At 42.4% G+C, this 12,453-nt stretch overlaps 1 protein-coding gene across 1 annotated transcript; it reads left to right on the top strand.

The window, feature by feature from the left end:
* Nucleotides 1–858: 858 nt before the first annotated feature.
* Nucleotides 859–11,854, top strand: LOC136002124 (interleukin-1 receptor type 2-like). The gene is made up of 8 exons (XM_065656962.1): nt 859–954; nt 1,060–1,318; nt 3,455–3,629; nt 5,063–5,237; nt 5,833–5,898; nt 7,140–7,275; nt 9,629–9,774; nt 11,485–11,854. Exons 1-8 carry the CDS (start codon nt 876–878, stop codon nt 11,610–11,612), a joined length of 1,164 nt encoding a protein of 387 aa, XP_065513034.1. The 5' UTR covers nt 859–875; the 3' UTR covers nt 11,613–11,854.
* The last annotated feature ends 599 nt before the right edge of the window (nt 11,855–12,453 follow it).

Genomic DNA, 12,453 nt, shown 5'->3' on the forward strand with positions numbered 1-12,453 from the left:
CAGGCCAATACAGATGACAATTAATCAATGACTGGCAGTGAATAGTTTTGTTTCCCCTTAGTGTCACTGTGTCTGACTTTTAGGATGAGTTGTTCAGGGTTTTCCTCTTTTTTTTTTTTTTTTTTTTTTAGACACAGATGGTAATAGTGTCCATGCTGAAAACTCAGTTGTGCATGAACAGCGAGACAGGTGTGCATGCTACTGGAGTCAAAGTTTCTTTTGTCCCAAGAAAAAAAATTGTTGGAAACTTTGAAAGCTTGGCTTTGGGCATGGCAGGAAGTTTGCCTGCAGCCCAGTCTACACTAGCTGGCCTACTTTGGTAGCCATGGTGGGGGAGATAAAGTGACATAGGATTTAATGAGGGCCATACAACCTTGGGAGACACCTGATATGACTTCTTAAGGAGCTAAAGTCTATTCTACTGCATCTTTGCTCCTGTGTTCACCCAAGCCACTACACTACAGCTAACTGGAAGCAGCTGACCCCTGCCTCAGTTGCATCTTATTGCAAAATCAGCAGCGCTAAATTTGTCCACCCATAGCTGCTGCACTAGAAAACTGTGGGGACAGCAGCATCTTGTGGTATGTTTTTTGCATCTCCTGGAGCCGGAAAGGAAAGGGACAGAAGTGATGTGTTTGTGCTAAGCCAGATGCTCTTGTTTCACAAGTCAGCCCTCCAAAAACCAGGGATGAAGAAGACTTTCTGCTTACTAAGAGTGAACCAGAGCTCACCAGGTCCAGAGTGAGGAAAAGAGTAGTTAACTCTTAAGTTACTGATGAGTATTTTCATTGTATCTTCTACCTTGTAATAAACTTCCCTGTAGATTTCAAGACACTTTCCCTCGATCTTCTCCTTACAATTTTCTCTGGGAAAAAATGCGTGGGCTCTTCTTTGTCCTGGTGATGTGCACAGCAGGCACCTCTGCTTTCAGACTCCAGCAAGTCCAAAGCACAGGTAAGGGCATGCCTTTTTTTTTTTTTTTTCCCCTACTGTCTCCCTCTCCCTTCTTTCTAATATGCCTGGCTGACAGTAATGTAAAAATATCTTTGATTTATACAGAAAACTGCTCAGATCACACTGTGTTTTTCAAACACTACTATGAACTGCATGGAGAACCTGTGGTTCTGAAATGCCCATCCCCCAAATACAAACATTTGGATTTTTCTGCCTTCACCCCTAATATCACATGGTATAAAAATGGTTCAAAAACTATGATATCAGAAGGAGATGAAGATCCAAGAATCTGGGCAAAAGGAGATGCACTCTGGTTTTTACCAGCAATGGTAGAAGACTCAGGAGTATATATCTGCACCAGAAGGTGGGTATTTAAAAGAAAATCCAGTGTGCTAACAAAATGACTATTTCTAAAATATATTAGCTTGATTCTGAACTCCACTTGTGTTCAGAGCATGTCTGAATAAGATTCATTTCTTTGATGACTTTATTAGAGAAAAAAATCTGGAAAATCAGAACTCTTAAATGCATTGTGTGTCTCCTATAAATACATACACTGAAATCGAGATAAATTGTGACACTGTATTGCCAGTCTGGCTATGGTCACAAGAGGAAATAGTGTACGTGAGAGTTTGTTCTAGCTTATTTATGAGACAGTCAAGTCTGTGGCAAGTGGGGACATGCTACAGGCAGGGGATTCTGCAGAATGCAACCCTCCTGTTACAGTTCCAGAGAAGCAAATAGCCTTATTTACCCTTCAGATTGTCTGATGAAGCATCTACCAAGGCTTTGGAGTGGCTTCCTTCTTCCCTCTTCCTTATCCCTGATGTTTACTTCTCTTCTACTTCAGACTTTAAACCAGGCTTTGATTGCCTTGGTTTTGCTAGAAGATCTGTCATGAGACTTGATGTGCATTTACTAAGCTAGAACCAGATTTGTGATACTGCAGTGGGTTGAGACTTGATCATCTTTTTCTGAGTATCTGACAGTCTGCTGTACAGTTTCAAAAGAGGTACCAGGGTCTGGATTTGTGGGGGACTAAGGAAGGCAAAAACACCGGTTAGAATCTGAACTCTACAAAGTGTCCTGGGTCCTTGTCCCCTGCCAGCTCCTTCTTCCAGTCAGCCTCCAGCACACCACTGGCAACTGGCACTTTGCTCTGGGGTCTACAGTGGAAAACATACCTATACATCCCTGGAGCTGCCTGTGTAGAGCAGTTTCCTTGCTGGCAAGGCACACCTCGTGAGTGACGTGTCAGCAGCATAAGAGATGGACAGGCAGAACTCCAGTTAATAAATCGTGCTCAGCATATTGGGTCGGCCTTTCCACACGTCTCAGCAGTGATTGCAGTGGTGGAGCAGAAAACAAGATTTCGATATTGAGACCAGAATAACAAAAGGTTGCAAATACTGTACTAGAGCACAGAATAATCACCTGAGACCTTGAAAGGTGTTTTTAATCCCCTTTCTGGACTATTCTGCCTCAGTTCCTCAACCTATAACACTGTAGCAGTATTATTGACAGCTATAGTAAAATGCTGTGAAATCTGTTTGAAAAAAGTATACAAGAGCCAAATACATAACTTCATCACTAACATTATTGCAGGATTAATAAAATACAAACAAATCATATTTGCTTTACAAATCATCCCACAGGGAAGCCACCAGATCTTTTTCAGCTCCTTGTAACATGAGGGTAGAAGGAAATTATCATGAATTTCTGCTTCTGCTGAGCAAGTATTATGGATTTAGGCATCAGACCTGTAAGTGACAGCCAGTCACAGTGTCCCAGAAGTAGTGCGAGTCCATCAGCTTGCAGCCCCCAGTTGCTCTCCTGGAAGTCCAGCCCCGACCCTCTGGCTTCCAGAAACTGCCCTGGGTGGAGGCATCTCCAAGACAGGCTTTCAGAGGTTGGAAAGGACATAGTTTAAGCATTTATTTTCCCCAGTTTGATCCTCCTTGGGACTGGAAGTTATTGTCACTTGGAGCCAGAAAGAAAAGTTAAATACTGCAAAACTTTCAAAGCAGGAATGCCTTATTTTCTATTCAAAATAATGCATACTTACAGAAATGCCAACTGGTTATGGAACAGAAACTGCAGATGCTTTTTAATACATGCTTCAAGCTTTTTATTTTATCCTTTTAGGTTTCAGTCATTAGGGTTTTTACAGTCAAGACCTCTTTCAAGGAAACGGCGGAGGGTTCATGACATACCTGCTACTGTTCAGGTGAACATGTTCCCTCTCCTTGCAAAATTAAAATCATGCCTTAGCCTAAGGGTGCACAGAAAATCTGCTGTAGAAAACAAGAAAAGACTGAAGCTCCAAATTGTGCCCAAAAAAAGAGTACCAGTGATTTTCCAGGATACCTCCTGGTATGATCTCAGTCTTGGCCTCTTAGAAACTGCTAAGGAGGGAAACAAAGCCAGGAGGAAGCCAAGGGTGTCACTCAAGTTCCCCTTGTCTCCAGTGGGTGCTCACCTTTCTCCCCTCTGTCTGCAGGAACTCCTCCTACTGCGCCGAGGTCTCCATCCACCTCACGGTTATGGAGAAAACAGCTGCTCGGGAGATTGCCTATCTCCAGGTCCTCTTCACTTCCACCTCTGGAAAGATCGTTTGCCCTGACCTGTGGGATTTTACACCAAATAGGACAAGCCTGGAGCTCAAGTGGTACAAGGTAGAACTTTCACCTCCTCTTTGTGCAAAGCCTAATCCCAACCTGTTTGTAAAGGCACATACATTTCCACTTTCTCTTTCTCCTGAACATCATGTTATTAAAGTTATGAGCGTGACATAATATAGCGGAAATTTTGGTGCAGATGTATATAGTTTAAGAAAGGTTATTTGGGGTGGACTCAGCAAAGGGTAAAGTGCTCTACACGTTATATGCTCTCCCAGGCAGTGTAACTCTTTTTAAGGCTGGATTACCTACCTTGACTCCAGGGTTTGCCACTTCAGATTAGGCCCTTCTCTTTGGCACTGTGCTTCTTTTTATGGCGCCTCTAGTGAATCCCATGAAGTAAGACCTCCCAGTGATGCTTCACCCATGTGAGCTGTTCAGATGGGGTAACTTTCATTAATCAACTGGAATACAGCATTTTGAAATACTAGATTCATCACACAATGCTTATAGGATTCTCTTGCCTAACTTGCCAGGCCATGGCTTTTCAAGTAGATGAGCCTGATTTTGCCTGTAAGGTCAAATATCCCTCACTTAATCATCTTCAGCTGTACAATCTTGCACTGAACAGCACAGGATTCTTCTTTTATTTTCATGATACCTTGGTTTAGCTTTTATTTACATTCCCGCTATGATCGTATGCTCTACCTTGTGCAGCTATCATTCTTACCATAGGATACAACACCTAGGCTGGCTTCATACAGCAGTGCCTGTGTTGTGTCTGGTACTGTACCAGCAAAATATCTCTGCTCAGGATTCCCTTTGGAACTGGGCTATAGCCCACTTATCTAAGTAAAAATCTGCCCCCCTAAATATGGTTCTTGTTACAACTGTCAGAAAGAACTAGATTGCCTCCATGGAGAAAGAACATCATTGCTCGTAGCAACCTTTGCATGAACAAAACCTTAGTGATACAGAGCAGGAATTTATCACAGTTTGTGAGATCATGTAGGGTAAGTAACAGTTTTGTGAAAAACTGGGTGATTACTAGTATTTGTCTTCGAAGAATGCCTTAGAATATTACTCTTATGAGGTCATGTATGGAAAGTAACAGTGTTGTGAAAACCTTCCTGGTTACTAAAATGGTTTTGTCTTAGAAGAATGTCTTAGGTGAATTACTCTTAAGAGGACTCAGGAAACAGCCTATTTCTGTCTTTAAACTAGCAGTTTATTAAAAAGCTATACATGCACATTGTAGACAGATGGATATAGCAATTCTTCACACTTCATATAGTGCCTCAGAGCATTTTAGAGATGGATACACATTTGAAGAACTTGCCTTTTAGTGGGAAAGTGGAAATGCTCTAATTTCCAGTGATAAGTGAACTTTTAATAACAGAGAAACAGGGCTAAGTAGTTTTGTCCAGAAGTAACATGAGGCGTAACCACATCTATCTGAACCATAACACGAATTTCTGTCCTTTCTCCAGGATGCCCTGCCTTTGGAAGATGACAATGAAAAATTTGTAAATCTGAAAGGTTCCTCTTCTTTGATCATAACTTCCGTGCTACCAACAGACGCTGGCTATTACACCTGCAAGATGCCATTTCCGTATGAAGGTGTAATGTATGAAATCACCAGAACAATTCACCTGGAGATTGTTGGTAAATATCGAGCCCTTAAAACATTACAGCCATTAAGAGAATCTCTTCTCTGTTAATGAAACTCAGGAGAGGAACTCATGCTCGGCCTCTTAGCACTGCCAAGGAAAGCGGGACGCCGCGGGTGCTTGCTTTGGCACTGGAGAGTTTCCCACAGCACCCCGGCGGGGCTGGGGGTCACCCCTTTGCCCAACTTGCAGCAGCTTTACGGGAGGCAGAACTCGGTGTTGCAAGTGCACTGCGGTTGTTAAACCGAATAATTTATGTCTTGCGGGAGGGGTTGTGTCTGTGTGTGTGTGTGCGCTTAGAAACCGTCACTGCAAATGACTTCTGAGGGCTTAGAAAATTAAACATTTAAAACTCGCTCAGGACGAGGGAAAGCCGCTATTTCGCAAAGGGGTGAAACGGGGGGGACGGGAGGGGAGGGTTGCGCTGCTGCGCACAGCGGCCAGCAGGGGGCGGGCGTGTCTCTCTTGGCCAGCGGGTTTAAGCCTCAAACGCTTTCCTGGGAGATGAAAGATGTCGAGCGAGGCGCTGGGGCAGTGACTAAATTTTCTGTTCTGCTAGCATTGACCGTCTGTTCTTTTTCTCTCTCCAGAGCAAGAAAAGAGATTTACCCCAATAATTGTGTATCCAACAGCGAAGACAACATCAGCTGCTCTCGGTAAGGCCCAACATTATTTTTGGAAACACTTTATCAAAGAAAAATTAGAGCAGGTCCTCTTATGGTGAAATTCGTTGGCATAAATTGTTTTATTTCTTTTGATTTTGATTATATTAGCTGAGGGTCAGTGCTGGAGTAGTTTTGCATATTATTGTCTACAACTAGGTTTTATTATTTATGTAGGAGAAGCTACAGAAATCTTGTAGATTTTAGCCTCTCGCAAAGCAAGAAAAGCATGTTTGTACCCTTATATCAGCTGCTAAGAGTCCTCCTTCAGTAAGAACTATTCATTTTCAATGTTGCCTCAAATTGGTCTAGGATATCTGATGGCTTTGAATGAGCCATCTAACTCTTTTTGGAGGAGATATTTTTATTGCTTTTTACTGTTTGAACTAGACAGTTCTTGTTAGTTAGAAAGGACCTTGATAGGATCGCAATTTTTCTTTGAAGATTATATTATGAGAACAAATTTCTATTGCATTTCATCTTCCCAGAAAATGCCAGGTGTATTTTACACTAAGCTTTTTTAACTTGGGTGCTATACACACAGCTGTGTCCTATAATGTCTTAGTTTTCCCTGTCACTTTTCTTTCCATCAGCATAGGACTTTTTTTGCCTATCTAGCTCTGTGAAGTGTTTTATATCAGTTTTATCATGATCTTCACAGATATAATAATAAAATTGTGTGCATTATTGAGCCCTGTGTTTTCCATATAATATAGATACGCACCAGTTTGAAGGCTCTTTACCCTTATTTCTGAGTTATGATAATTACAGTAAAATTCCAGAATTTTTGCACAATCACTTTATGTCTGGAGGTCTCACCATGAGCTGAATGGCCTTGCCCACAGCACCTGAGTGAAGCTACACTGCTGTTTAATGCAGTTGCTTCAGAGTGGTAAATCACACCATGGTCTTTAGGATGTGGTATGTCAAAAGCAGCAAGGCCACAAGAGCACAACTTTGCCTCCTGAGGAATGTGTCTAGTGCAAGAGTTGCTGCCTTTTGCAATGGGAAAATAATTTAGTTAGCAGTGGGAAGGACTGACAAACTGAAGGGTCTTGCTGCCAAGGAGCAGGGGGTCAAAAGAAATCTGGGGCTTAATTTCAGTTTTGAATGTAGAGGTTCTTGACATGTGTAGGAGCTTGATCTCTCTCTGGAGATGTTGGTTTTCACCAAGGGAAAGAGCAGTTCTCAATATGTAGCCAAACGTGGTTTTTTAATCTTTCTTTTACCAACAGGCTCCAAGATGACTCTCCCATGCAAAGTGTTTGTTGGCCTGAGCAGCCACATGCACACCGATGTGGAATGGCTGGCAAATGACACCGCCGTCGATGTGGTTTACAAGCAAAGCAGAGTTACCGAGGGGGAACGACAGTAAGTCTGGCTGAAAGTGTTTCCTTGCACTTGTTGATTTAATCTGCAGTGTGACTGGGGCTCTCTGTGCAGCCGTGTGCCAGGTAATGAAATGGGATATGGACAGATCTGAAGTGAAGGAGAGAGTAGAGAAAAAACCAGGCAGGCAAGCAAAACCAAAATTCAACCCAGGCAGGGTAAAATCAATTCTTTATCTCTTCTTTTTATGATGGTATACTGCAAATGACCCAACTTCGAGGCTTAAACTTGAAGCACATTTTCCTGGGCAGCTGAGCTGATGTAAGAGCTGACTGCAGTGGAAAGCAATGGGACCTGACCCTTTCTAGTATTTCTCTTGTCTTTCTCCTTGCCCCATGCCAGCAAAACAGCAACATCCTCTCCCTGACATTCATGAGGTTCTCTGAACACACTAAGACAACAGAAAACTACCCAGTTGTTGTTGTTGTCGTTTTTGTTTTGTTTTCTTAATAACATTGTTTTTCCCCTTAGGGTTGTTCTTTTCCACGTTAGTGAGTTAAACTGACTCACAGAGATGCCCAGGGAGTGCCAGAGCTGGCGCCAGGGAAGCACTGGGAGGGATGCTGGTGGGAAGGAGAAGCAGGATGTGCTACATCCTCTTGTCCTGATCCAGTCTCTCCCCATCTTGCAGAGCCTTCTCTCAGCTGCCTCACAGCTGTGTGCTTGGGGCTTTTTCCACTAGGAAAGGAGGGAAATGATCTGCTTTATGTTCCTGTCACATGTCACCCGAGCAGCGCTAACTCACTGTGTGCAGGCACACTTCCAGTGCTTTGCAAATGTGAGGTAAACCTACTGACCGAGATATCTTCATTGTGGGCCAAGCTGGCGTGTTTTACCTCTCATTTGATGAAGCTGAAAGTGTCCATAGAGGTCATCGCCCTCATCTGGGTCATAGTGGCTCTGCCTGTACTGGTGGACAGAGTTGGGAAGGTTCCCAGGCTCTGGGATGCCATTGCCTCTTCTGTTAATGGTTAAACTGGTCAGTCTCCAGCTAACACCTTCCCCAAAAGCTCCTGGCTATCAATTAAGATTTAGCATGGGGCAGGGACCACTCCCAACAGAGTTTGGGGATATGGCATCCCTATTTTGAGGGATAAGAGTGTTTGGCAGTTATAGATGTGAGCTGTTTTGGCCATTTGTGGCCATCAGTGCCGGAGAACATCCTGGCCATGTTTAGTTTACTGCACAGCTGCAGCCAGAGGTAACATGGTAACTCAGCTGTGTTTTCACATTCCCCACAGCATGAATGAGACCATTAATTTGTGATGTTGTTTATATGCACAAGTGACTGTGCGTTAAATCTGTAGTCAGGAGCCATCAAATGTACTGTGCCTATAGTCTCTGCAGGCTTTAAAATAGAGCAGCACGTGTACTTTCTTACTTAGAATTTAAAAATTATTTTTATTATTACTATCACTATAATCGTTACTGCTATATATTATTATGCAATTGCACAAGGACAGGGACCACACCAGCTGGGGCTCACATGGAGCCCATGGTGTGTGAGCCATCCTAGTTCTGCTGGAAGCCCTCAGAATGTCAGCAAGTCAAAACAGGTCAAATGCCACCAGGAAAACTAATTCCCTGCAGAAATCTCTGGCAAAGTACTCACTGCCATGTTGCTGCCTTCCTGCGGTGCGGTCCCGGGAGGAGTGCCCAGGGAACTCTGTGGCCACAGGGCATAGCAGACTCATGAACAGGTCATGAAAGACCAGCTGGACAACTTCTCCAGCAATGACTAAAAGATATCAAGAGACAATGTTTGACTGCAGCTAGAAAACCGCTTTTAAATAGTTGGACTGATAAAACAATCAGCTTGAAATAAGCTGGAAACCTCCTAGGCAGTTTCTTGTATTGAGGTCTTGGTTTTGGACACTCGCTAGACAGGAATAATGGTTCAGTTTGCCGAGTGAGCATTTGCAGGGTTATGTTCTCCATATGTCCTCTTCCAGCTGATAGTAAGAATTAATCTCAGAAACGAATGTGGTCAGAGAGAAGGAATTAGGTCCTTCCATGGTGCTGTGTAGAGAGCTCCAAGATATACAGGTATCTGCTTGCCTTTCTTCCCTCCCATTTCTTTATTTTCGCAAGACAAATACAGATTTTCTTTTTTTCCTGGAAGATTTAACAAGTGCAGGATGGGTACTGACTGCTGAGACTCAAATAGTTGGCACAACTGGGCTGGAAGACACAGGTGTCCTCTAATGCTGAGGGACTAGATCAGAAATGAGCAAATATCCAATGCATTTTCTTGCAATGTGCTGTCAGAATGAACACACCAAGCAGAGAAAAGCTTATAAAAGGACTTAATGTTAATTTTTTCTTTTTCTTCCAGAGAAATTGTAGAAAATGATGAAAACTTCATTGAAGTGCCACTGATTTTTGATTCTGTCAAAGAAGTGGATTTTTACACAGACTTTACGTGTCTGGCCCAGAACAGATATGGCTACCAAGTATTGCCAACAAGGGTCAAGCAGGAAGGTAACTAGTTTGAGTGCTTATTTGAGATAATTGTTACTATTATTGTAATGCTAAATTATCATCCAAGCCTTTTATACTGTCAGAGCTAGTACTGGGATGAATTATTCCCTGGGGAAAAATTGTTTGCCTCTTTCACCTGTAGACTTTGGAATAGCCTGTTCACGAAACACACTTTCTGTAGGTAACTCACTGACTTTGTCTGCAGGAATAAGGACATGTGCTAGTATATCTGTTCATTGGATAGAACTCAAACTTAGATACACTTTGTAAAATAATGGCTCCAGGGAGACTACTGGCAAACTCCCATTGAGTGCAGCAGGGCCAGATCTCCCCAGTTCCTCAAGAACTAGGGAAAAAAAAAAGACAATAGCGGAATAAAGATCACAGTGTTCCTTATCCTCATGCACAGACTGCCACCAAAGTAATAAGAAGTGTAAATTATGATGGGTGTTGTTATTTTGGCTCCTAGTAATGGGAAGAGAAGCTCTAAGCCAGTGCAATTAATGTTGCATTGTGATGGACCATTGGCCAAGAACCAGCTGTAAAAACAATATGAAGCAATGCTAATTGTTTCTTTTCATGACGTTCATGAATCACCAAAGCTTGGTCACACTGTCTTCGAAAGGCACATGAACATTTACAGTCTTCATTATGAGTTATAACTCATGATTCACTCCAGCATCCTGGGTTCACTCCAGCATCCCTACGATGAGGGATTTGTACTCATTTGCTAGATGATGTGCTGCCCTTGTCTTCCATGAGTGACACAGGTATTAATACAGAGGAGGCAATCGATGAACCAATATAGGCTGGAATAATCCAAAATGGTCTGGATGGACACTGGTCTTGGAAATTAGCTGTATTTTGGAAAAAAGCTTAGAGCCTTGGCTAGATCATTAGCAATTTACGGTCCACTCTGTATAACAAAACTATTCACAGAGCTTGAGGGTGGACTAGCCGTTATGAACTCCCTCTCCATGTGGTGCTTTTATTTCTTGTTTGGAGAATCTGTGCTTCCACAAAATTAAGACAGAAAGCACATAGCTGCTCTAAGCAGGGGTTGTGAGGAGTCATGTGTGCAAAAGGATTGAAATTTAAATTCTCAACCTCTATTTTTTTCCACTTCTTATGAGGAGCAGCTGAGGGAACTGGGGCTGTTGAGCCTGGAGAAAAGGAGGCTGAGGGGAGACCTTATCACTCTCTGCAACTACCTGAAAAGAGGTTGTAGCATGGAGGGGGTTGGTCTCTTCTCCCAAGTAACAAGAGATAGGACAAGAAGAAATGGCCTCAAGTTGTTCCAGGGGAGGTTTAGCTTGGATATTAGGAAAAAAAAAATTCCCAGAAGGAGCTATCAGTAATTGGAACAGGCTGCCCAGGGAAGCAGTTGAGTCACCATCCCTGGAAGTGTTTAAAAGACGTGTAGATCCAGTTCTTAGGCACATGGTTTAGTGACAGTGTGAGGTTAATGATGGACTCAATGACCCTGAGGGTCTTTTCCAACCAAAATTTTGCTATGATTTTATCTTCATAAACCCATTTCCCAGAGTGTTCAATCAATAGGCCTCTTCCGTTCACAGGTGATCAACCTGCTGTAAGGTTAACTTGCAGACATCCTTTTTATTGTGATTTCTCCTCTTCCTACTTGAACTTGGAGAACTATGTTCCTGGGAGTTTTTTTTCTGAAAATATTTCATTTCTTTACTTTTCCAGCTGTTGGCTTGTCCTGGTACATTGCAACAATTCCCATCGCACTGGCCTGCATGATCCTGGGGGGGATATACATGCACAAGTGCTGGAAGCGGAGAGCTGATAAAGGATACACAATAGCAAAGGTTTAAAATCTGCTTTGTTATTCAGCCACCGAAAGAACAAAAAATCATCCTGGCTACATTCCACGTGAGGCACAGAGAGACATTTCAGCTGGAAATGCTTCCCAGCAGATTGACATATCAGCTATTTTCCTCTTGTGTGAATCTTCCATGATCTGGTTGAGTTATAAATATCAATTTGCATTTTTATGCTGCCTAGATGCAGGGAACCTGCTTCTATTATTTTGCAGCTAGGGTGCAGTCTATAGCATTTGGGAACACAGCCTACCAAGAACCTGCCCTGGATATGGGAAGGGTAGGGAAAGGGAGGTGCTCCTGTCCTTTCTAATTCTGATAGTCTTATTTTTTTTAAAAAAAGGGAAAATAAAATCCCTAAAATCTAAAAGCAGAAGCTAAGAAAGCTTGCAACAGAAAGACTCTTCCGTACCAGGGTGAAAATGCAGTTTTCTTAAGCATTCAAACTCATTTTATTTCACTTCATTCTAAAGCTAGCTGTGTTTTTCCCTTTTCAAGACAAAAATAGGTTGTCATGGCAATTGTATGTCTATGAACTTTTCCACAGAAAATCTAAATTTTTTTGTCATTTGAAATACTCTTTGCTTAAATGGACTGTCTCAGAATATCCCTTCCCCAGAGATAAATACATCAGCGTAACAGATAATTGTACACTGGTGAATTAATTTCTGTCTTATCTACCAGTATTTTATAGCTAGAAATTCATAGGCAGCCTGTAATATGTTATTATCTTTGCCAAGAAAAGAATTTGGAGGGATGTTTTAGTATTTTGAGAGTGATTTGGCTAATGCAAAGTCTTATTCCTGGAAGTGATTGGACAGATTACCAGTAACAA

This window comes from Caloenas nicobarica, chromosome 1, assembly GCF_036013445.1.
Source record: "Caloenas nicobarica isolate bCalNic1 chromosome 1, bCalNic1.hap1, whole genome shotgun sequence".
Taxonomy (NCBI): domain Eukaryota; kingdom Metazoa; phylum Chordata; class Aves; order Columbiformes; family Columbidae; genus Caloenas; species Caloenas nicobarica.